Source organism: Schistocerca gregaria, chromosome 10 (genome assembly GCF_023897955.1).
Source record: "Schistocerca gregaria isolate iqSchGreg1 chromosome 10, iqSchGreg1.2, whole genome shotgun sequence".
NCBI classification, from domain to species: Eukaryota; Metazoa; Arthropoda; class Insecta; order Orthoptera; family Acrididae; genus Schistocerca; species Schistocerca gregaria.
In genome coordinates this window covers 219,942,264-219,965,178 of record NC_064929.1, presented here as the reverse complement: position 1 = coordinate 219,965,178, position 22,915 = coordinate 219,942,264, and the positions used below count along the sequence as shown (strand labels likewise).

Sequence of the window (22,915 nt, the reverse complement as noted above, 5' to 3'; positions counted from 1 at the left end):
TTCAGTGTGAATGCACCTGGATGGAAGCCTAATCTCTGCAGGCACTTAACCCGGCCTACATTTCCACTGTTGAACACTAGACAGGCATCACACACAGCTATCTTAACAACATTTTAGGACACAAACACATTAAAGTTTTTCAATTTTAACTTGTGAACCATAAGGATTGCTCTCTAAAACAGTCTTAAAAGCACTAGAATCTCCATCACCTAGGTAATTCACATACCTAACTCCATATTGTTCTCCTGACCGTTGGAATATTAGTTTCATCCCACCACTTGACCCGTGCGATAATTCTTACAGCAGACTTCCTTGTGTATCTCCTGACACCTTCCTTCTTCACTGCTGTCATAATTCTTTTTGGTGTCACAATAAGAGGTGTGTGTGTGTGTGTGTGTGTGTGGGGGGGGGGGGGGGTGTGGGTGTGTGTGTGTGTGTGTGTGTGGGGGGGGGGGGGGGTGTGGGAGTGTGTGGGAGTGTGTGGGTGTGTGGGAGTGGGTGTGTGTGTGTGTGGGGGGGGGGTGTGTGGGGGGGGGGTGTCTGTGTGTGGGGGGGGGTGGGGGTGGGCGGGGTGTGTGTGTGTGTGTGTGTGTGTGTGTGTGTGTGTGTGTGTGTGTGTGTGTGTGTGTGTGTGTGTGTGTGTGTTTTCTTTGCATCAATAGCTGTGATTGACCCATGTAGGTCAAGAGAAATGACCGTTCCTAATCTTTGTAGTTTTATGTGTAGATATTGGTGTTTTGGTATAATCAGCTGTGGTGTAGGGAAATGCCTGATTCGAGTTTCTATACTGTTAATATTTTGGTTCCGTCAAGGGAAGTGTCCGATTCCTGTAGATTTTTGTAATTTTTTTTTTGTTCGTCATTTTGTGTGTTTTGGGATCATAGTGTTTTTTACTGTTATATTTAGCTTGGAGACGCTTAGAATTGCCATTTCCGCCATACTGATGACGTCATGGGTCTAAGTAGACAAGTGGAATCGGACACTTACCACTCTTTCCTTCCACAACAGCTTGGTTTCATTTTAATGTGTCTTTGGGGGCAGCAGGCTTCAAGATATTTGAAAGTTCAGAAATGAATTGAATTTCTAATTCATTGTAGGCAGATAGCCTGCTACACTTCCTCCCATTGTTCATAGTGTAAACTATTCCTAAACAAGCTAGTAGATTCCATATTTATGTTTCGGTTTTACATAATTGTTCCCTAATGCTCTCCCTGAACCTCTGGTTCTATCAGTTTATTCAGGTCTCATCTCCTTAAATTCCTACCTTTTTGCAATTTCTTTAATTTTAAGATACAATTCATAACCAATAGATAGTCCACATCTGCCCCTGCAAATGTCTTACAATTTAAAACCTGGTTTCTAAATCTTTGTCTTAACATTATATAATCTATCTGATACCTTTTAGTACCTCCAGGCTTCTTCCATGTATACAACCTTCTTTTATGATTCTTGAACCAAGTGTTAGCTATTATTAAGTTATGCTCTGTACAAAATTCTACCAGGCGGCTTCCTCTTTCATTCCTTATCCCCGTTCCATATTCAGCTACTACGTTTCCTTCTCTTCCTTTTCCTACTGTCAAGTTCCAGTCACCCATGACTATTAAATTTTCATCTCCCTTCACTAACTGAATAATTTATTTTACCTCATTATACATTTCATCAATCTTTTTGTCATCTGCAGAGCTAGTTGGCATATAAACTTTTACTACTGTAGTAGGCGTGGGCTTCTTATCTATCTTGGCCACAATAATGCGTTCACTATGCTGGTTGTAGTAGCTTACCCGTTTTCCTATTTTTTTTATTCATTATTAAACCTACTCCTGCATTACTGCTGTTTGCTTTTGTATTTATAACCCTGTATTCACTTGACCAAAAGTCTTATTCCTCCTGCCACCGAACTTCACTAATTCCCACTACATCCAACTTCAACCTATCCATTCCCCTTTTTAAATTTTCTAACCTTCCTGCCAGATTAAGGGATCTGAGATTTCACGCTCCGATCCATAGATCACCAATTTTCTTTCTTCTGATAACAACATCCTCCTGAGTAGTCCCCTCCTGGAGATCCGAATGGAGGATTATTTTACCTCCGGAATGTTTTACCCAAGAGGACACCATCATCATTTAACCATAAAGTGAAGCTGCATGCCCTCAGGAAAAATTATGGCTGTAGTTTCCCCCTTGCTTTCAGCCGTTCACAGTACCAGCACAGCAAGGCTGTTTTGGTTAGTGTTAAAAGGCCAGATCAGTCCATCATCCAGACTGAAAAGGCTGCTGCCCCTCTTCAGGAACCACACATTTGTCTGGCCTCTCAACAGATACCCCTCCATTGTGGTTGCACCTACGGTATGGCTATCTGTATCACTGAGGCATGCAAGTCTCCTCACCAGTGGCAATTTAATTAGAAATTTAGACTTTCTAAAACGTTTTTGATGCTCTCCTGTGCATTGTAAAAGTGCAATTACAACATTTGTACCAGTAAAAAACAAAAGATGTATCGAACATCATCTCCAAAACTTCTGGTATTCTTTTTTTTCTTTTTTGGGAGAGGTGCATCCCATCACAAATCTGTGTGTGTGTGTGTGTGTGCGTGTGTGTGTGTGTGTGTGTGTGTGTGTGTGTGTGTGTGTGTGTGTCTCTATCTAAAAAGGTTGGAAAAAATATGAGGGAGGGAGCGTGCATTTGATCCGCTAGGAACCCAGTCTCAGACCTTTTATTGACAACAGAGTTATCGATAATACCTAATGCTAATATTCTGTGGTCTCACTAAACTGTAAATTTAACATATCTGAATGTGACAGGAAGCAGTGTGGCTGTAGAAATCACTATATATTTTCAGCTTTCTAGGAATCAAGCTTTGTTCATGGAAATGCATGCCAATTTCTTTCTGTTTCAGCAGTTTGTGTTGCTTTCAGGTCAGATGGAGGCAAACCATAGAACTGTGTTGAAATAGTGTCCTAAATCTTTTTTCCTGTGTTTTCCTTACACATCCCATATCCAGCTGCACAAATCTGACATCAGTTTCCATGGAAATGTAAATGAGGTGGCTGTAATTTACCGTCTAATTGTAGATGGATAGGACGTATGACAGCTTTCTGATTCTGAATTCTATTCTGGGTGCCGTAGTATTGTTGTCGACTCTGAAGAAACCATGTCAAACTGTAGATGCGTTCATCTGCACTTCATCTATGGAGACACATGTATGAGTTGGAAGAAGAAAATACCAGTTTCTGTCTGGTGGAGGTGGAAAGGGTATGAAATTTTAAGGCCAAAAATTTGCTCCCTCCTGAAGTTGGGAGCTTCTTAAACCACATGGGGTCTGGCACAGTGTGACAGAGCTATGAATTTCACATTGTAATTGGCAATGCTGCACAGTACTGTGACAAACTGGAAAGAAGGGAAATACTATGACTGAGTCCCATGCTGTTAAAAGTTGATTCTGCTGACCAGATGGTTTTGGGTGACTTGTTGGGGGTCATCTAGTCATTTTCTGATACTGGATTACACTTTCTCCAACCAACCCCAAAAAAGTAGCTTTTGAAGCATGTGTGTTCAACTTTAGTTACACCATTCAACATTGAAAAATAAAAAGCATGAAAGTAACACTTGGAATCCAGTCTCAGACCTTTCATTCACAACAGGATATGGTCTCGGACCTTTTATTCACAACAGGGTTATCAATAATAAATAAATAACAAGGTGTTTTGCATCAAGGCAGACTCAATTTCTGATATTGTTGTTTTTCTATGCAAACAGGGACCAAATGGAAGAATTCCAAGATAAAATTGTCAAAATTTTATAGTCATCACCAACAATGAATAAGCCTTTGTTCCCTTTTTTCCACTTAGAGGAGCTTTACTGTGGTTTATTTTGTTACCTCTTTAAAATTTATATTTAACAGAATTTTATCACTCACACTGACTCTTTTAAAAATGTAGTAGTTTAAATGAAAATGCCTTTTGTGTTCTGCATATTAATTTTTGTATTTTACTTGTGCACCCAGATGTGTTTCACATAATTTGCAAGATAACTTCAGTGTATGTGTGAATCAGCTTTCCAAACACAGTACTGTTACTACCATCTTCATTTCAGACGCACAAAATGGCAGTTAAAGGGTATTGTTTTGAAAACAGAGTGAGCATAAGAAGAAATGCAATCTTTCAGCCAATTTTCCACAAGAGGGAAAGCTGTTTGGCTTACTAATAATGAATTAGATGCTGATCTGATACTCACTAAAGATGATTGTAAATAAGATGAAGCACATCTAGGTGCACAAGTAAAATACAAAAATTGATGTGTAGAATGCAAAAGGCATTTTTATTTTAAACTACTGCAATTTATATATGGCTGCTATGATAATAGCCACCACAAGCAACTTGCAATTTTTTATATTTATGTTTCAGCCTAACATTATTAGAATATAAATATTAGGACAAATAGCCGATCACCACATAGATGAAGTACTGAACAGCAGATTGTTAGATTTTTACACACACACACACACACACACACACACACACACACACACACACACACACACACACGGGGCTGCTGTTGTCTCTGCATGTGTCCTGTGTGGTGAGTAGCAAATTGTTCTAATTTTCATGTTGCCACTTCAACTCTGATTTTCCATTATTTAACAGTACTGGAATACAAATAAGACTTCTGTTTATATTTTCTAGCTTTCCTGACGAAGCAGCCGACGGTTGCGAAAGCTCGAAATTCTGTGTGTGTGTTTGTGTGTTTCATTTATTGTGCCTATCTACCGGCACTTTCCCGCTTGGTAAGTCTTGGAATCTTTATATAAATAATGAAAAAGGTGTACTTTACATGTGTAGAGCACAGGAATTATCCACCCATTATTTTGTAAAATAAAATGATAAAATACCCCGATAATTACAGAGGAATAACTCTTCTGGACTGCACCTACAGATTTATGTCCCATTTAATGTACAACTAGATCAAAAATACTGTTGTACCACAACCTAAAGAACACCAAAACAGATTTTGTAAATAGGGAAGATGCCCAGACCACAATCTCAGCCTAAAACTAATAATGAAATGGTGCTTGTGATTACAGTTACAAATAACTTAAATGGGAATGATCACGCAGATAATGTCATAAGGAAAGCAAGCCAAAGACTGTGATTTATTGACAGAGCACTTAGAAAATGCAGCAAGTCTACTAAAGGGGCCTCTTACACTATGCTTGTTACCCTCTTCTGGAGTACAGCTATGAGGTGTGGGGTCTGCAATATATAGGATTGATGAAGGACATTGAAAAGATTTAAAAAAGAGCAGCTCATTTTGTATTATTGTGAAATAAGGGAGAGTGCCCACATGTGATACGTGGAGGGGGAGTAAATCATCAAAACAAAGTATTTTTTGAAATTTTAATGACATAAATTCTCCCCAGAATGTGAAAATATTTTGTTGGTGCCCACCTATATAGGGAGAAATGATAATCACAATAAAGTAAGAGAAATTGGAGCTCGCACAGAAAGATTTAAGTGTTCATTTTTCCTGTGCACTGTTTGAGAGTGGAAAAATAAAGATATGGCTCGAAGGTGATTCAGTGAATCCTCTGCTAGCATTTAATTGTGAATTTCAGAGGAATTGTGTAGATTTAGATGTAGACATAGTGAACCATTAAACAGTGCCTATGCAAGACCTTCATATTAAGAGTTGTGTATTGTAATTGGTTTCTCGATAGCAGAAAATGAAACCATGATCAACATCCATAAATATTCTGTGCAGTATATTCTAATGATGCAGTTGGTTGGACTACTGCTGTGTGGTTGATTAAGAGAGTTAAAGTGTGAGGAAGTGCAGAAGCTGAGCTTCATGATCGAACATGTTCAAAATGTCCTGTCACAGCCACAGCCACTGCTACTGACACGGTGAGTCACATGGCTGCCATTATTCATTTGACCGGCACATCAGAAACTGATATTTGGCTCCACAGCTGTTGATGAGCATTGTAATTGGGGGGGGGGGGGGGGGGGGGGAGAAAGAGTGCGAGTGCATCTGCAATGATTGGCACTCCAGGATAGTCGGGTGTGAGCTCAAATAGCTTCCACAGATTCTCACAGCAGACCAAAAGATTCAAAAGCAATTTGATTTGGACTCTTGGAACTAATTAAGGCTAGCAAAGATGTAGTGATGCCATAGATAATTACAGTTGACAAAAGACAGCTGCAACATTTTGGATCAGAAACAAAACACTGTAGCAGCAACATCCTCAATCACTAAAAAGTGAGAAATTAGAGGCAGCTTGCTATGCTGACAGTCGGGATGACTGACTTTTTGGGATAATGATAGTGTCACTGTTGTAGATATGTTGCCAAAAGGGTCTGCCACTAATTGACAGGCATCGGTGAAGATTATGAAGAAACTCGAGAACCATATCTGAAGAGTTTGCTCTGACATGAAAGTGAAAGAATAAAAGAAATATTGCTCCAACATAATGCATGCCCCCACACAAATCTCGAAAGTGGGAACACACTGCCAGGCTGGGCAGGATGTCATTGCCTCGTGCACCCTACAGCCCAGACCTGCTATCCAGTGACCTCCATCTGTTTAGACCACTTCAGGATTCTCTACAAGGGACACACTTTGAAGAAGAGGAGTGAGTAATTCAGGCAGTGAAAACGTGGCTGTGAGCTCTAGGCAAGAAGTCTGACCAACAGGGAATGTGTGTAATGCAGGCATGAGGCCGTAGTGTGTGATGGAGTACCTATATGTATCCTAATTATATATGTATATATTATTTTGAAGGCCTCATTAAGTCTTCTTACATTTGGCAGTGAATTTTGCTTCCTTTGAGGCCTGGACTTCTTGCATTCTTTGTGTGTGTTCTCACCTACACTCCTCCCTCCAAGGCGAACCTTTAGTAGTAGTAGTAGTAGTAGTAGTAGTAGTGGTGTACACATGCACGGGCTCATGTGCATGCACACTTTTCAAATGAAAAGGGGCTCATTTTGATTGTGGCATAGAACAGAGCTCTCGAATATATTTGTAATTCACTTTATTTGCAATCACAAAATTTGATATAAAAAAATGAAAACTCAAAAATATACATTTCATTCAACCAGATCTACATAATAATTATCACAATATAAGATCTACGTGAAAGATAAAGTTTACATTAACGTTTTTTTTATTATTTCTATGATTTTTAATTATTGTGACAAAACACATGCTAAATGTTTTGAACTGTGTAAAATATCTTCTCTAGAATTGCACAAGTAAGTTTTTAAATTCTAATTCTACATAACTCTTTGGTTCCTTTTTTTCTCTACTGTGTCACTATACCCTCAACATTTATTTTCTTCTTTAAAATTAAAAAAAAAAAAAAAAGTGTCAACAGGTATTACAGACAGGCTCACACAGTGGCTTGTGCCTTTAAAATTACAACACACATTAAGCAAGACACTTTATGTTGCTGGCAACACATCGGCCATTTCCCTCTGTTGTTAACTACAGTCCGACTAACAAACATATAATAAAACACAGAACAGTTAGCTATTTAGTCCATAGTTGTGGTAGTATCATAGAGTAATTGTGTTTACAGCTGCAGAGAATAAGAAGTAATTATACAACATACATTCAAGAAATCACAGATAAAAAATGTGTCTTTCATTTTTACAGTCTACCGCACCTCTTTGGCATTGTGTGCACAATGCATGTATGTGGCCAGTTGAACACTCTAGTCCCGTGACTATTAAAGCATATCAGTCCTATAGAAAACATAACTTTTTAGTGCCCTAGGTCTGTCAGTGGTCCTGATACACAAACATACACAGTCAGTCCATTCACAATTTCAGCTGAAAATTCTTTCTCCATTTGCTGCTGCAAAATGACCAAAATAACTGTATTTCATTTACCCTTGTCAAATTAGGCATTTACAGCCATCATCAATATAGTATCAAAATTAGACTGAAACCATATCTGAATGGTTACAAGCTTAGGACTAAATACTACAATGGACAGAGGTTTCCTGTAATGAGCAATGGGTGATTGAGGAATTGCATTGAATATTAATAATAACTGAACTACTCAAAATTCTAAATGTAAATATTCAAAATATCACTAAATTGAGATTGTGAGCATATATTTTAGGAATACGGGTTATCACAGTTATGAAAAAATGGTGATGACGAGCATAAAACTGTGTATTTTTGAGCCGATAATGTTTTCATAAGGCCATTTTAACTGAATCAAATGTGGTTTTTTGGTGAAACACTGTAAATTAACTAAACACTGTTTTTTGCCTCATTTTACAAATTTTATTATGGTTACAGCACAACCTAGGTTTCAGGTTATAAGCCCTGAAAGGGGTCTTATAACCTGAAACCTAGGTTGCCCAGAAACCATGATAAAGTTTGTGAAAAAATGTAAAAAGCAATGTTCGTTTAACTAATTTTCTTAATGTATTTCTACCACAGGCAACAAAAAAAGTATGGAAATATAAATCCTGTATTACTGGATTTGTTGTCTCTTCAGGGAAGCTCTAGATAAGTAGGATTTAACTGGTATTACCCCCCATTCAGAGCTATCAAATGTGTGCAACAAAAAGATAACGAATGTATACAATATGCAGTGACGGTCCAAAATGAGGTGGTACTGCTGTGCGGAGCATCACCACGAGATCTCCTCACAGGTGAGAGGGCAGCACAGAATGTAGGCAGTGAAAGTAGTGCTGTACGTGACAGCGGAGGTGACGTGATACTGAGCACCACCACACAGCTGGCACGTTGTTATGACTATGTATTGCACTTGTTCACTTTGGTAACACATTATAGCACAAGTACGTGATGCACATACAGAATTACCAAACCGGTGGGATACATATAGGAACTGGAAAATTAACTGATGTGGGTCCTGCGAGAACATACTCTCGGGTTGTGTGTGGGGGAGGGCGATGGGTGCAGTTTCATAGTACTTGGGTATGGAGGAGGACTCTGGTGTTCCTGCTTGGCATCATTTTTAGAGAACAAAAAGATGAGTGAAAAGAATGAAGACTAACTTGTGTGAGGAAAGGAAAAGTTAATTGAGAACCAGTTCTGATTATGCACTTAGTAGCAAAAGATGAAGAATGGAAAACAGTGACATTTTCATAGCATTTTTTGGCTCGCAGAAAGTGGTTCACAAAATAAGGTGGGATAAGGTGGTCGATACCCTGGGATGAGTGAGGTGAAGAATAGAGGCAGACATATTATCTACAAAAAAAACTAGTGGAAACTTAGTAAATAGGCACGTACAAAGAAAGGTAGCTACGTATCGACGACAGTACGAAGTGGGCTCACCGTTTACCACAAGTGTTATTAGACATGTGTGTGAGGAAGAAATTCGCAAATCAGTTATAACAAAGAACATATATGATTTAAAAACAGAGATAAGGCAGAAGTGATGAAAAGTATTAATAACAAGAAGAGGGATGCATTTCACTCACAGACAGAACAGTGTCATATTCTGGTGTCTAGAACAGCGCATTACACGTGTGGCAGGAAATTCTAGTGGCAGAGTTTCGCATCGCTTTTCCACGGCGTAAACCCTGCCTCTGCACATCCAGTGAGGTGTAGGCACCTCTCTCTCCTCTGATCATTCACTGGACACTCTGCAACTACAGTTGTTTATGATTGCGTACACTCTGGCACACACATCTCTTGAATAATGTTAACAGAGAGGTTCTTGGGGGTTTTTAGACCAAAATACTGGAAGGAGAAATGGTTATGAGTGTGGAAATTATCATGTGATTGTGTACCAAAAGGCTGGTGAAACAACTTAAACAGACTTGTCTCACAAACTCGGGAATACTGGAGGGATAACAAGTTTGTCAATGTGGCCATTGTCCGGAACAAATATATAAATATTCATTTTATAAATTGTGAAGTGCATCAAGAACAAGGGATATCAGTTTATAAAAAGAATACCAACGAAGTATTTCTTAGGACTGCACCTGCCATTCCCATTAAAATTATTAAAATTATTGTGTTGAGAGAATAACATATTTTCAAAATTTTCTCTTTGGAAATACACATTTAACAAAGATTGCATGTGGATCATTTCAATGTATAACAAAATTATGGAAATAAAGATAGAAGGTTCAAAAGAGTTAAATCTGCTACGGCAGTGTATGTAGACTTCGCGTTTTCATTGTCTTTGCTGATACAATGTACACAAAAGATTCCACCTGCTGTGTTGTAGATGATAATATTCAAGAATTCCACAAGGCATCCGCATATTCCCCGTTTTGCAACTGTGCAGCAACAATTTAAAGACTTTAAGTGTGAGTCAGCTGTCTGTCTTCACCAATACTGCTTGTGTACTCATTTGATCTGTTATTTTTCAAAAGCATGGAGTTGCGAGTAATTTTTTATTGTGACCTTATCCTGTTGAAAATAATAACCTGGGGGTTCTCTAAACACAGGTTGAGTTGTTTCCTTTTGATGAATTCTACTGTGTGTAAGACCAGTCACACTTTCCTCCCTTTTTTAATCTGAATGCCACCAGTTAAAGTATGTTGTGAGTGCAAAGTTGCATGCACTGGTTTGCACCCCTGTGTATCACAATCAATTGCTGGCCAAAAAAAGTAATCACTAGAAATCTTATTACAACGAAACAAGATTTCCATAAATACTCCTCAAGTTCTTCGTTCAAAGTGACTACTAAATAAGGGGCAACATTTTGAAGTTATCTACTCTTTCGAACACTTCACAACTTTATGTGGGACAGTATTTAATTTGTAGCTGCTAAACTGCCCCCCCCCCCCCAGACCAAGACAATTGGGTTCCTCTTGATGCATTTGCAATATCTTTCTATATTTAATTACCCACATTGCTAACTGATCACAAATTAAACTCACAGTAAATGTGTTCGTCTGATAATTATTCTTCCTCTGGATTTACCTTAACCAAAGAGAAGAAAAAAATCAATTTATAGTAAGTTGTTATTGTTAATTAGATATTTATGAGACCAAAAATAATAGTTTATTTTAGTGGAATACTGTAATACATTAATGAGTGCCATCAAAAATCAGTCACCTGTGGTCGGCACAGGTACATGAGCAGGACTCTAGGGTCCTGTACTGTACCACTTACAGTGGAAGAAGCATGCAGCAGTACCAAGAGCATAGCTGGGGGAGTAAAACACTCTCTGTGTGCCTTACACTTCAAAGTATGAAACTGCTCTACTACAAAGTGATGCAGAATTCATTAATATTCAAATAAAATAATGTATCAGACTCTGTACACTGTCGAGAACACACCAAACTTATTTTGTGTGACAGTAGCTCATATATTACATACTAATGAGCTCCTGTCAGGTTGCAACATGTACTAGTGAAATGCACACTCTTGAAATATTTGTTTTTGGTGAGAATTTTGTAGACATAATTTTGTTCTAAAGTACTAGGATTGCCACATTTAAAAAAAAGTAAAAAATGAAGACTAACACTATACAAGACAGAAGATTGCTTACTTTCTGATAATTGAAATGACAATGCAGAAAACTTGGCAAAGTATAATTTTAGATGTATCCAATCATTTAATTGCAATTTTTATGTCAGATGCTTAATTTCAAATATAATCAAGTGCTGCACTTCTTCTGTCTTTTATATTGTTATTTATGATATTCCTTAATCTAAAACTTCATATTGTAAAGAATATTGAAGTATACAATCAACTGTCCAGATGTAAATTACCTGCACTACACAATACACTAATCAGTTAAGGGTATCAGGTATTAGAGCCACAAGGACAGTAATATTTTCCGACCAGTTACACATTAGGCCTCCCAGATGTAGACCGTACGTATTGACAGTGAGGTCACAAACTCATATTTTTAATACTGAGCACCACATATTTATTTTATTAACACACAAAAGAAAATTTTGAGACTAATATCGACACTGGTCCTGGGGACACTACACTCCCGGCATACGTATTCAGTTTCAGTATGGCACGTGGTCAGGAATTCTTATTTCAAAACTTGGCACACCACGGACGGACATTAGGTTGCCAACTGTTGAAACTAAATGCAGCTGCCCCAAAGGGAACTCCATTTTTGTGGTATTTGCAATTTCAGGAAGGTTTCCACCACTCTTACATCAAGCATTCCCAACACTGACACAAATGTTTCACTAGTGAAGTCACTTCATTGGTGCCAGAATAAACTGCAGCAGGTTTGGCTGATGACAACACTGAGGTTTCAATTGGTGAAAATGCTCATCCGTAGATAACATCTTCATTTTCAAAGTGGGGAATGACATACATCACTGAATAGGTCTGGCAGCTTTGAAATCCTTAGGTAGTGAGTGGTAGATAACTTCACCAATAGCAGTCTGCAGAGCAGTGGTGAAGCAGTTCTGAGTCCGCACTTGTTAGTCAAAGATGAAGAAAATTGAGACATGTTCGTAGTACCTGTGGCCTCCCAGCTCCACTGTAGTTCAGGTGGTTCTCTACGCTGAGGGGGCACTCCTTTAGGCCGCGAACACCACTTACCAGATGTGGAAGCGACTTCAGGTAGTAGGCCTATGGAAGTGATAATTCCGTGTGAATGTGGTGATGAGGGCCCACAGATATTAGAGTTCGTGTAGAGATTTACTGAAAATGTTCATCTTGCAAACAATTTTTGAACAGAACGGGAAAGGAGGATAAAAACAGTACCCAAAGTGCCCTCCACCACACACCCTAAAGTTGCTTGTAGAGTATAGATGTAGAAAAATAGATGGAAGAATACCTCCTCATCTCGTGGAATGAAATTAGGAATGTACAACTCAAGGGTTTGATCTGGCAAAGAATGGTACAATTACAGTTGCCAATCAGTAGAGTAATGTTCATAAACACATTACTTCTGAGCCTTAAAAATAAAGTATGTCTTCTTGTATTGTTACTTCTCAGCTTCCATATCACAAAAAAGTTTGTGTGTTCATTCCCACCTCACTTCTGTTCTCTCTCCAACCAAATCAGTTGTAACTCAGTTTCTCACTGTGCTGCCCTTAATTCCCTAATTGCTGTATTACATACCCCAGTTTTATTAGAAATACAGAAAAGAACAAGATGCCCACGATAAAGTGTACTACTGCAAAGCCTTTTGGAACAGAGGATGGTGTGACAGGCACATCTGTAATGCTAGAGTTCTTGACGATAGTGAATTATTTGCCATCTCATTGAGAATTAAAAAATTTTTGAGGTATTATCAAGCAGTTCGAATATTTATCGCTTTCTCTCCTCCACTGCCACTGCAAAATCCAGTGAAGAGATGACAAAGCAGAGAGATTATTGAACACAGTTGTTCAGAGGCCCTTTTGTTTCTCATGAAATGGTAAAGTTTCAGACTAGCACTGTTTCCGCATAGACATTAGAGACGTGCTACACTGCCACACACAAACCTGCGAGAACATATACCCTCTACACGACAAGTACGAACTGCTCACTGAGGGCCTCTCCGGTGCTCTGCAAATATTTTTGTGTCAGTGTGGCGAATCTCTAGTAAGTGACAGGGGCAATTATGACTGACGGCACCTCGAATATGCCCGTAGCGTACAAATGTCGTATGCGGATTGAACTGCTTACATTAAACGTGACACAGAGGAGCATGTCAATCAAAAAATTGCTGTTACATTTTTATTGTTATCCAATACTTCCAGCTGGTAGGAGCACCCTTCTTCTGGTCCAGTAACAAAGACACTATCACACAATAAAACCACTAGATAGTAAGTTTCTGTTGTTTGGAGATCTACTAGCAAAACAGTTCAGAGAGACACAGACACAGTCCACCAACAAGTGTACCACCTCGTACGTAAATTACATTGGCAACAGATCGGCTCCTATTAGTCATTAACATTTGTTTGTGGAGCTGACAGTTGTTCATAATCTCGGTACGTACTGTGGATCTCAAAGTGTACATAAGTTACACTCATTTGCCTCTTCCTCCCCCCTATCCACTCTACAACAAGTGAGAGCCTTCAAAGTCCACGCACTAAAACTCGACACTCGTGCTCTGCAGCACCGGTCAGTCCTTCTAGGGTAAATAGATCTGCGACACCCTGTTATGCCACAAGCACACCTTTACGCTTCACAAGGTACGGGCACACGGCTCCCACACCGCGGCCTCCTCAGCCGCGACCCGAGTCGTCGTCTTCAGGCAGGACGATGGACACGGACTTGCGCGGTCCTTTCGGCGGGGTCGTCGGTGATGGCGATACGGCACCGTCAGCGGCGGGTGCGACGACAGTCAGGACCGGCTGCTCGGTGGTGGCAGCGTCTGCCTGAGCACTGTGGACAGAATACTCGAGTTACTTTCAACTCGATAAATACCATTTGTATCTGGAAACATTTTTGTTAGTTAAGATTGGAAACTGAATGGTTTTATATCCATTTTGGGCATACATTCTGACTGCTGCATTTGTAATCCATCTGCAAAAAAGAAGCAAAAACGTGGCAGATTTCAGATGGAAAGCTCCGTAGCTAAATCTGTGGGCCTCCAGTCGTGATTGGGCTTCTGGCCTGACTGCATGTGGGACTACAGTCTTCCATTTACTGCAGCACTAGGAGGGAGAGGGTGGCGATCCCATCTCTCCGACCAGCTTTTACCCCAGGAAAGATCGCCGCTGCTTGGCTCAGTTTGATAGCAGCTCGAATGGACCTGAAGGTATTCTGGCGGGCTGCAGTCGGGGAAAGTACCTTTGGCCCCTGCCCCAGATTGAACCGGAGACCTCCACTGTCGGAGTCTGGTGCTCTATCTGCTGGACCAGTGAGCCACTTGTTTCAACAGTAACTGTTACTTTTGCTGCCAGGAAATAGAATCTCCCCCAGTTCAGTTCTTTTGTAATACTGCTAGTATGTCCCACAGTAGTTGATTTATATGAGCAAAAATGACGTATCATTGAAATAGGAATCACAACTGATAAATACACTCTAAAAAGAAAATGATTCGCTACAAAGGAATTATCCGAATGGGATGGAAATCGATAGATGTGACTAGGTGCACAGAGAAACAGATGATTACAATTTATGAAAAATTGTAAGATTTATTCGAGAGCAAATTGAGCAAGTCGAGAATGCGTCGGTCAACCTCTGCCCTTTATGCGAGCAGTTATACAGTTTGACATTGATCAGTAGAGTTGTTTGATGTTCTCCTGAGGGATACTGTGCCAAAATCTATCTTACTGGCATGTCAGATTGTCCTGATCCTGAGCCGGTCGGAGTGCCCTGCTTGTAATGCTTCAAATGTTCTCAACCGGAGGAGAGATTCTGTGACCTTTCCAGCCGACATAGGATTTGGTAAGCATGAAGACGAGCAGTAGAAACTTCCATCGTGTGTGGGCAGACAATAACTTGACAAAATGAAAGCACGGGACGGCTTGCTGTGAAGGGCAACAAAACGGGGTCAGAATATTGTCGACGTTCTGCTGTGCCGTAAGGGTGCTACAGATGACAACCGAATGGGTCCCGTTACAAAAAGAAACGGCACACCGGAGCGTCACCTACAGTTGTCGAGCTGTATTGTGGGCGACAGACAGGTCGGTATCCCACCTCTGTCTGGAGCATCTCCAGACACACATTTGCTGGTCACTGGGGCTTAGTTTAAAGTAGGACATATCACTGAAGGCGGTTCTACTGCAGCCACATCTTCAGCCCTTCCAAGCTGAGGACGTGTCTGGAGACACCCCGGATGATGGTGAGATAGTGACCTGACTGGCACCCACTGTACAGTCTGACGCGCTGGAGTGATTGCCTGCGGTGGAGTCTCATTTCTCAGCAGGACCCCTTCGGTTGTCATTGATGGCACACTTACAACACAATAGTATTTTGACTACATTCTGCTCCCCCTTTTGTTGCCCTTCGTGGCAAGCCATCCTTGGGCTTATATTTTGGGAGAGTAATGCCTGCAACACGTGACGAGAGTTTCTGATACTCATCTCAGTGCTGCTGAATCCTACCTCGGTCGACAAGATTGCCAGATCTCTCCCGACTGAGAACATTTTGAGCATTAGGCGAAGGACCTCCCGACACCTTGGGATTTTGATGGTCTAACACACCGACTGAACACAATTTAGCACAATATTCCTAATGAGGATATCCGACAACTCTATCCATTGATGCCGAGCTTGAATAACTACTTTCTTGAGGGCCGGAGGTGGACTGACACATTGTTGACTTGCTCAGTTTGTGTAGCTCTTTCTCTTGAATAAATTATACAATTTTTCTAAAACGGTAATCATGTACAGCACATCTACCTATTTCCAACACATTCAGATAATTTCTTCGTGGTGCATCCCTTTCTTTTCTTCCCCCCCCCCCCCCCCCCCCCCCCTTTTGCACCCAAAACTTTTAAAAAGCTTGTAGATGCATTCATCTGTCATACTCCACAGATCCCATCGACAAGGAAGTGCTTCACGCATGTGTAACAAATCGAGGTTATGTTAATTTGAGACAGAGGCATCATAGTAGCTTCATCTGTATTAATAGTAAGCTATCACTATACTGCTTAACGCTTGTCACACTTAGTCATCTACATTTAATCACATAAATTATTAATGAAGCTGATCTTCTGCAGTATGCGGCTGCCTTCTCAGTTTCTTTACACATCTGTTGTTTACCTACTATTCACAGCTTATATTTGTTTACAATTGCAGTTTTCAAAGAAAAAAATTGTGTCTGTAAACCCTAAATCCTGTGTGTACTACATTACTACTTGTCACACATCCTTATACCAAACACTGCTATTTACTTTATAGCTAATGGAAGTTTTCAGTCCCTAAATCTAGATAGTCAGATAATTTGTAGAAAGACTGGCTAATTCGAAATGTTTTTAATTTTATTTTAAATTGGCAGGATTCCTAATTTATGGGTTTACATCAGATGGGAGCTTGTTAACTGTCTTACTATACCAAAGTAAGTTGTTCTTTCCTGAGGCAAAGTCTACATGGAATTTTTTTTTTTTTTTTTTTTACTCTTATTATGACTGCTTGTATCACACTTCAGTTGAAACTCTTAGACAGTTGTTTTTCTGCGCCCTACTCACCGTCACATGAACCCCGGATGGTCACAAGTGGGAGTTGAGCACACCCTGACACACACCAAAATGTCTCCCACAACCCTGTAGCAGCCACTGTATGATCTACCCACTACAACATTTGCAGTACTCAGTAAATGTAAATGTTATTCCGTTATGTATCATGACATGGCAGTGACCACGTGAGTCGGCCTCTGTGCGAAGTTGTCAGAATTAGCCTAGGTGCAGTACGGTGACAGCTATGTCGAGATCTGTATATTTCATCAGCTGTGATTAATGCAGTGAAAATGAATTGAAATATGCATATACATCAGTTCAGTAATTAGTGTGTCACCTTTTTGTTCCTAAACACACAATGAATACAATTATAAAACTGCATTGCAACAAATCAGGATCACTTATGATCACCCCTACAGCAACAGAGGGAATCGTATTGTATATTTATTGGTCCTGTGAATCATAAATTGTACAGGGGTACATAATGTTATAGGACAAGTCAAATAATTTCAATAAAGTTCAACAGAAAACTGTCGTATGGTTTCCAGTATACAGCAATATTAGTCTAACATATGGGAATAACATTTCACAAATACACAAATTTTACACATACACATACACATTTCTTACTTTCAGCCTTGATTATCAGATTTCGTATTTTGGCCTTAATTGTATAAACTATTTAAATTTTTCACATATTTACATTGTAGATAAAAATTCAAACAACACTATAGTAGCAATTCTGTAGCAAGTTGTCACTCACTGCAGTTTTGAATTTATGCATCCCAGTTATTGCCTTAATTTTTTTAGGTAGTTTGTTATACAGTTTTTTCCTTCTTGCAAGGGTCCTTTTGGTTTTTGTGTTGTATGTGAAAACTGCATATGTAAATCTTGATTATTCCTCGTGTTGTATAAATGGATATTTTGGTTTTTTGGAGCAATCTTGCTATTTTCATCTACAATTTTCCTTATAAACATTATTGTTACTAGGATATATAGGCATGGTAATGGAAGAATATGAAGCTTTTTAAATTAGGGTTTGTATGAAGATAAAGGTGCTGTGCCTTCCATTCTCTTGTGCAACAAAATAGCTTTTGCTGGGTGGTGAATTTTCCCAGCATATTAAACCATATCTTAGTAGCGATTCTGCTTGGGCATAGTAGACATTTTTTATGACTTGCATTGATGTGCATCGAGCAACAATTTTTATACTGTAACAAATGGTATTTAATTTACTACATAGGTGTTGTGTGTGTTTCTGCCATGTCAGATCATCTTGAATCCAAACTCTCATAAATTTGGTGCTATTTACAATGTCAAATCTTTTGCCTAACAGTTCTATGGTTGCAGTTAAAGTCTGTTTATTCTGCACTGTGTGTAGATGCATAGTGTTTGTTTTATGTGTGCTTATTATTAAATTGTTCATTGCGAACAATTCTGATACATGTGAGGCGCTCTTTTTAATTTCATTTTGGAGCTATTCTGGGGTCTTTCCACTGATAAGTATATTTGTATCATCAACATATTTAATGTTGAAGCTGGATAGTTCCAAGTCATTTACGAATAGCAAGAACAAGATTGGTCCCAGTATGGAGCCATGCGGCACACTGTATTTAACACTCTGTTTATCTGATTGATACGAAATTAAATTTTTTATTTCTTATTACAAGACTTCAACTATTTGGTGTCTGTTTTGTACATATAACTTTGCCCACTCATAAGGTGGGTCTCTGACACCAAGATTTTCTAGCTTTCTAAGCAATAGACCATGGTTAATGATGTCAAATTCTTTTGAAAGATCTGGGAATATTGCTGCTGTGTGTTCTTTTTTATCTAATGCATTTAAAGCTTCATTTAAGAAATCAGTAATAGCTATCTTGGTGGATTTACATTTTTGGAAACCATGCTGTGTAGCTGAGAATTTTTTTTTTATGAAATCTAAAAGTCTTTTATAAAAGATTTTTTGCCATTATTTTAGAAAAAACAGATAGTAGAAAGACTGGCCTTTTTGTACAATGGCTTCGCTTTTGCTATTTTCAACCTTTCTGGGAAGATTCCCTGAGAAAGTGAACTATTGCATATGTCTACCATGGGCCTAACTACTAAGGGTGCACATTTTTTAATGATATGGTCTGGTAAGTTGTCAGTACCAGAGGAAAATTTTTATTGTAGCTCCCCTATTGTTTTCAGCATTTCCTGTTCATCCGTTGGGTATAGAAAGGGAGACTTGTTCCTAGAGATAGTTTAAATCTGATTTGCAGTGGCAGCATATTAGAAGTTTTGCTTCACCAGAATCTCAGCTGCCTCAGAATTAAGAGTTAAAATTATTTGCTATCTGCTGGGGATCAGATATTACAGGAGATATTTCTTTCAGTTTGATATTATGGTATTCTCTCTGTTTTACTCTTGTTTCATGCCTGACAATGTCCCATGTGGCTTTCATTTTATTTGGTGCATTTGCTATGAAGGAACTGTTTGCCATTCTTTTTGCTTCTTTTATGACTTTAGTTAAAATCGTTTTGTAATTCTTAAAATAGGAATCAAATTCTTGGGATGTGGTGTGCTATATAGATATTTCATGAGGTAATCTTTTTATTTGCAGATATTTGTCTCAGTGTTGTGGCCCATTTTATTGCTAGATCCTTTTTGTGACTGCTTTCCACTCCATAAACAAAGTTCAAAATAGTAGCTAAAACTATTTAGGAGTTTGAATCTAAGACGAGCAGCACTTCACTATATATAGAGCTAATATTCTGCAATACTTTCTGACAATAAGTTAAAATCCAACGACAGAAAGATCTCCTGTTCCTCATAAATTTACATTTGTAACACGATGTTGTAATATTCTGTAGAATCTGTCATGGAGAACCATTAGGGATTAGGAAAAAACAAAGTTGTACAGTAATGAAAGATAATCGTCGGGCGCAAACCTGTATGTCATACTGACAATAAAATCCCACTGTGCTGGTTGGTACTACCCATGCTTCTGCCAGTAGATGTGACCTAGTAATATAGCAGGGAACCCACAACTTCACAAAAACTCTGTTTTTCCACTCTTATCTGAAGTAGCTCCTATTTTTCTAGTCATATCTCAATACTCAGTTGGTTGCATTCATTTTCATCAATTACTTACCCACTTCTGAACCAACAGAGACTCGTTTACAGCTCCTTACTCCCTGACACGAGGCTTTACAGTGCTTCCGTGTCTCGTATTGTGACTACGTAGATTGCAGTTCAGTTGAAATTATTTTTATTATGATTGACAACCCCCATTAGGGAGTAAATATATTGGGAAGTGAATGTAACAATTCTAGGAACCTTAAAAAGGCTTCTGCAAGATGTTCAGTTACCTACTTTACACAGCATTCTTACTGCACACTTCTGCTGAATTAACACTTCATTTAATTCAGGTGCACTAACACAGAGAATAATACATCAATATTCTGCAAACCACTGTGAGGTGCATGGCAAAGAGCATGTCCCATTCTACCAATTATTAGGATTTCTTCCTGTTCCTTTCACGTGTGGAGCATGAGAAGAATGATTGTCTGAATGTGTGTGTGTGTGTGTGTGTGTGTGTGTGTGTGTGTGGGTGCGCGCGGGTGCGCGCGCAGTAATTATTCTAACCTTGTCCTCACGATCCCTATGTGAGCAATATTAGTGGGTTGTAGTATATTCCTAGAGTAATCATTTAAACCTGGTTCTTGAAGCTTTGCTAATAGACATTCTTGGGATAGTTTACATCTATCTTCAAGAGTCTACTAGTCCAGTTCTCTGTGACACTCTCCCACAGGTGTAACAAACCTGTGACCATTTGTGCTGCCCTTCTCAGCATACATTCAATATCCCCTGTTTAGTCCTATTTGACATGGGTCCCACAGACTTAAGCAATATTTTAGGATGAGCTCCAGGAGTGTTTTGTAAACATTCTCCTTTGTAGACTGATTGCACTTCCCAACTTACTGTATCACTGAGTGCAACTTTTATATGCAAATGTAAACCCTGCATATAAGTAGAAAGCAAATTTTCACAAAATATTATAATTCTTCAGAATGTAAAATTCAATTATCTAAAAGCTTTTTTACATGTAGTATTTAAAAGCTGCACAAAAGCATGTGATTTTGTGTGATGGAAAGTAAAATACTGCAGGCTTTATTTAGTGCAAAAAAAATCAAAAGGTGCATTTAAACAATTCTGAAATAATTGTAAAAATAAATGTTATATAAACATAAATGAAAATTTGAAATGATTTATCCCTTAAATCTCAGTTTAAACATAGGGGGTTCCCAGAAATGAGACAAAATTGTTTCATGACATTCGTAGAAGCACCTGTACCCGGGTTTCGGGCCAGACCCCAGTATACATTCAATGCTGAGGTGCTGTTCTGGAGTGTGGAGAACCTCGGCAATTCAGTTCATGTGTGAGGGGGAATTTTAAAGTAGACTGGGGTGGCAGGAAGATGGAGCTGTGCCAGGGTAAAGTGAGCAGCTGTGTGAACTGCTGTGGTAGGGTGTCTCAGTGGCTGACGCACCTGCAGGAGACCGGAGTTCGATTCCTGGCCTCGGTACAAATTTTTGCTCACTGCTTCAGTCTGTATACATAGTCCAGTACATTTTCATCGATGATGAGTGTTCATCATAGACATTTCTATTGTCAGGAGTGCCCATGGGAAGTGTGATCAGACTGCTAGTATTCTCTGTATACATAAATGATGTGAGCAGCAATCTGTGAATCTGTGGCTATTTGCTGACGACACTGTGGTGTATGGGAAGATGCCTTTGGTGTGTAACAGTAAGAGGGTACGCAATGACTTGGAGAAAATTTCTAGTTGGTGTGATGAGTAGCACAAAAATGTAAGTTAATGCATATAAGAAGGAAAAATAAACCCGTAATGTTCGCATACAGCATTATTAGTGTCCTGCTCGACACAGTCGTGTCGTTTAAATATCTGGATGTAATGTTGTGAAGCAATACAAAATAGAACTAGCTTGTGAGGATTGTGGTAGGGAAGGCAAATGGTACACTTCAGTTTATTGGGAGAATTTTAGGAAAGAGTGAGTTATCCGTAAAGAAAACTACATATGGAATGCTGCTGCAATCTATTCTTAAACACTGCTAGAGTGTTTCGGATCTGTACCAGGTCAGGTCAAAGGTGGTCATAAGAGCAATTCAGAGGTAGGCTGCTAGATTTGTTACCAGCAGGTCTGAACAACACATAAGTTTCACAAAGCTGCTTTGGGAACTCAAATGGAAATTCCGGGAAGGAAGGTGACATTCTTTTTCAGGAACACAACTGAGAACTTAGGGCTTGTACAGAGGCATATAGACAGTCATTTATCCCTTCTTCTATTTCCGAGTGGAGCAGAAAAAGAAACGACTAATAGTGGTACAGAGTACCCTCCACCATGTACCGTACGGTGGCTTGCAGAGTATATATGTAGATGTAGAAATGCCCAATTACAGTGATAAATGTACTATATATCTTATTTGGCAGGACAGTTGACGTAAGTGTATTTCCAAGTGCATGCGTTCCATATTGCAAGGTACAGAGTACATCACAATCCGCCACCACAGCTGAGTGGACAGCGTGCCGGCTTGCCGTGCCGGAGGGCCGGGGTTCGATTCCCAGCTCGGTTGGGGATTTTCTCTGCTCGGAGACTGGGTGTTCATGTCATCTTCACCGTCTCGATTTCATCCCCGTCGATGCGTGAGTCGCGAAGTGGTATCACCTCGAAAGACTCACACTGAGCGATCGGGTCTACCCGTGGGGAGGCCCTTGCCGCACAACATTTCATTTTTCACCGATGCGAGGGTGCCACTGAACTAACAGATAAGCAGACAGAAGCATACTGACACGTAGACATATGAGAGTTAGTGGGCCACGAGAGGAATGTAG

The 22,915-nt window shown here is 39.4% G+C and overlaps 2 protein-coding genes across 4 annotated transcripts in view; both read right to left on the bottom strand.

Annotated features, from left to right (window-relative positions):
- LOC126293254 (uncharacterized) overlaps positions 1-11,135 on the bottom strand; it is a 66,360-nt gene extending 55,225 nt beyond the window's left edge. The window contains exon 1 of the mRNA XM_049986371.1: positions 11,046-11,135. Coding sequence (XP_049842328.1) covers positions 11,046-11,135 — 90 coding nt within the window. The remainder of the gene's footprint in view (positions 1-11,045) is intronic.
- The window catches only part of LOC126293302 (uncharacterized), a 237,659-nt gene continuing 225,132 nt past the window's right edge, over positions 10,389-22,915 (bottom strand). For all 3 annotated transcript variants that reach the window (XM_049986435.1, XM_049986433.1, XM_049986434.1), the window contains exon 6: positions 10,389-14,279. In XM_049986435.1, coding sequence (XP_049842392.1) covers positions 14,120-14,279 — 160 coding nt within the window. In that variant the 3' untranslated portion in view covers positions 10,389-14,119. The remainder of the gene's footprint in view (positions 14,280-22,915) is intronic.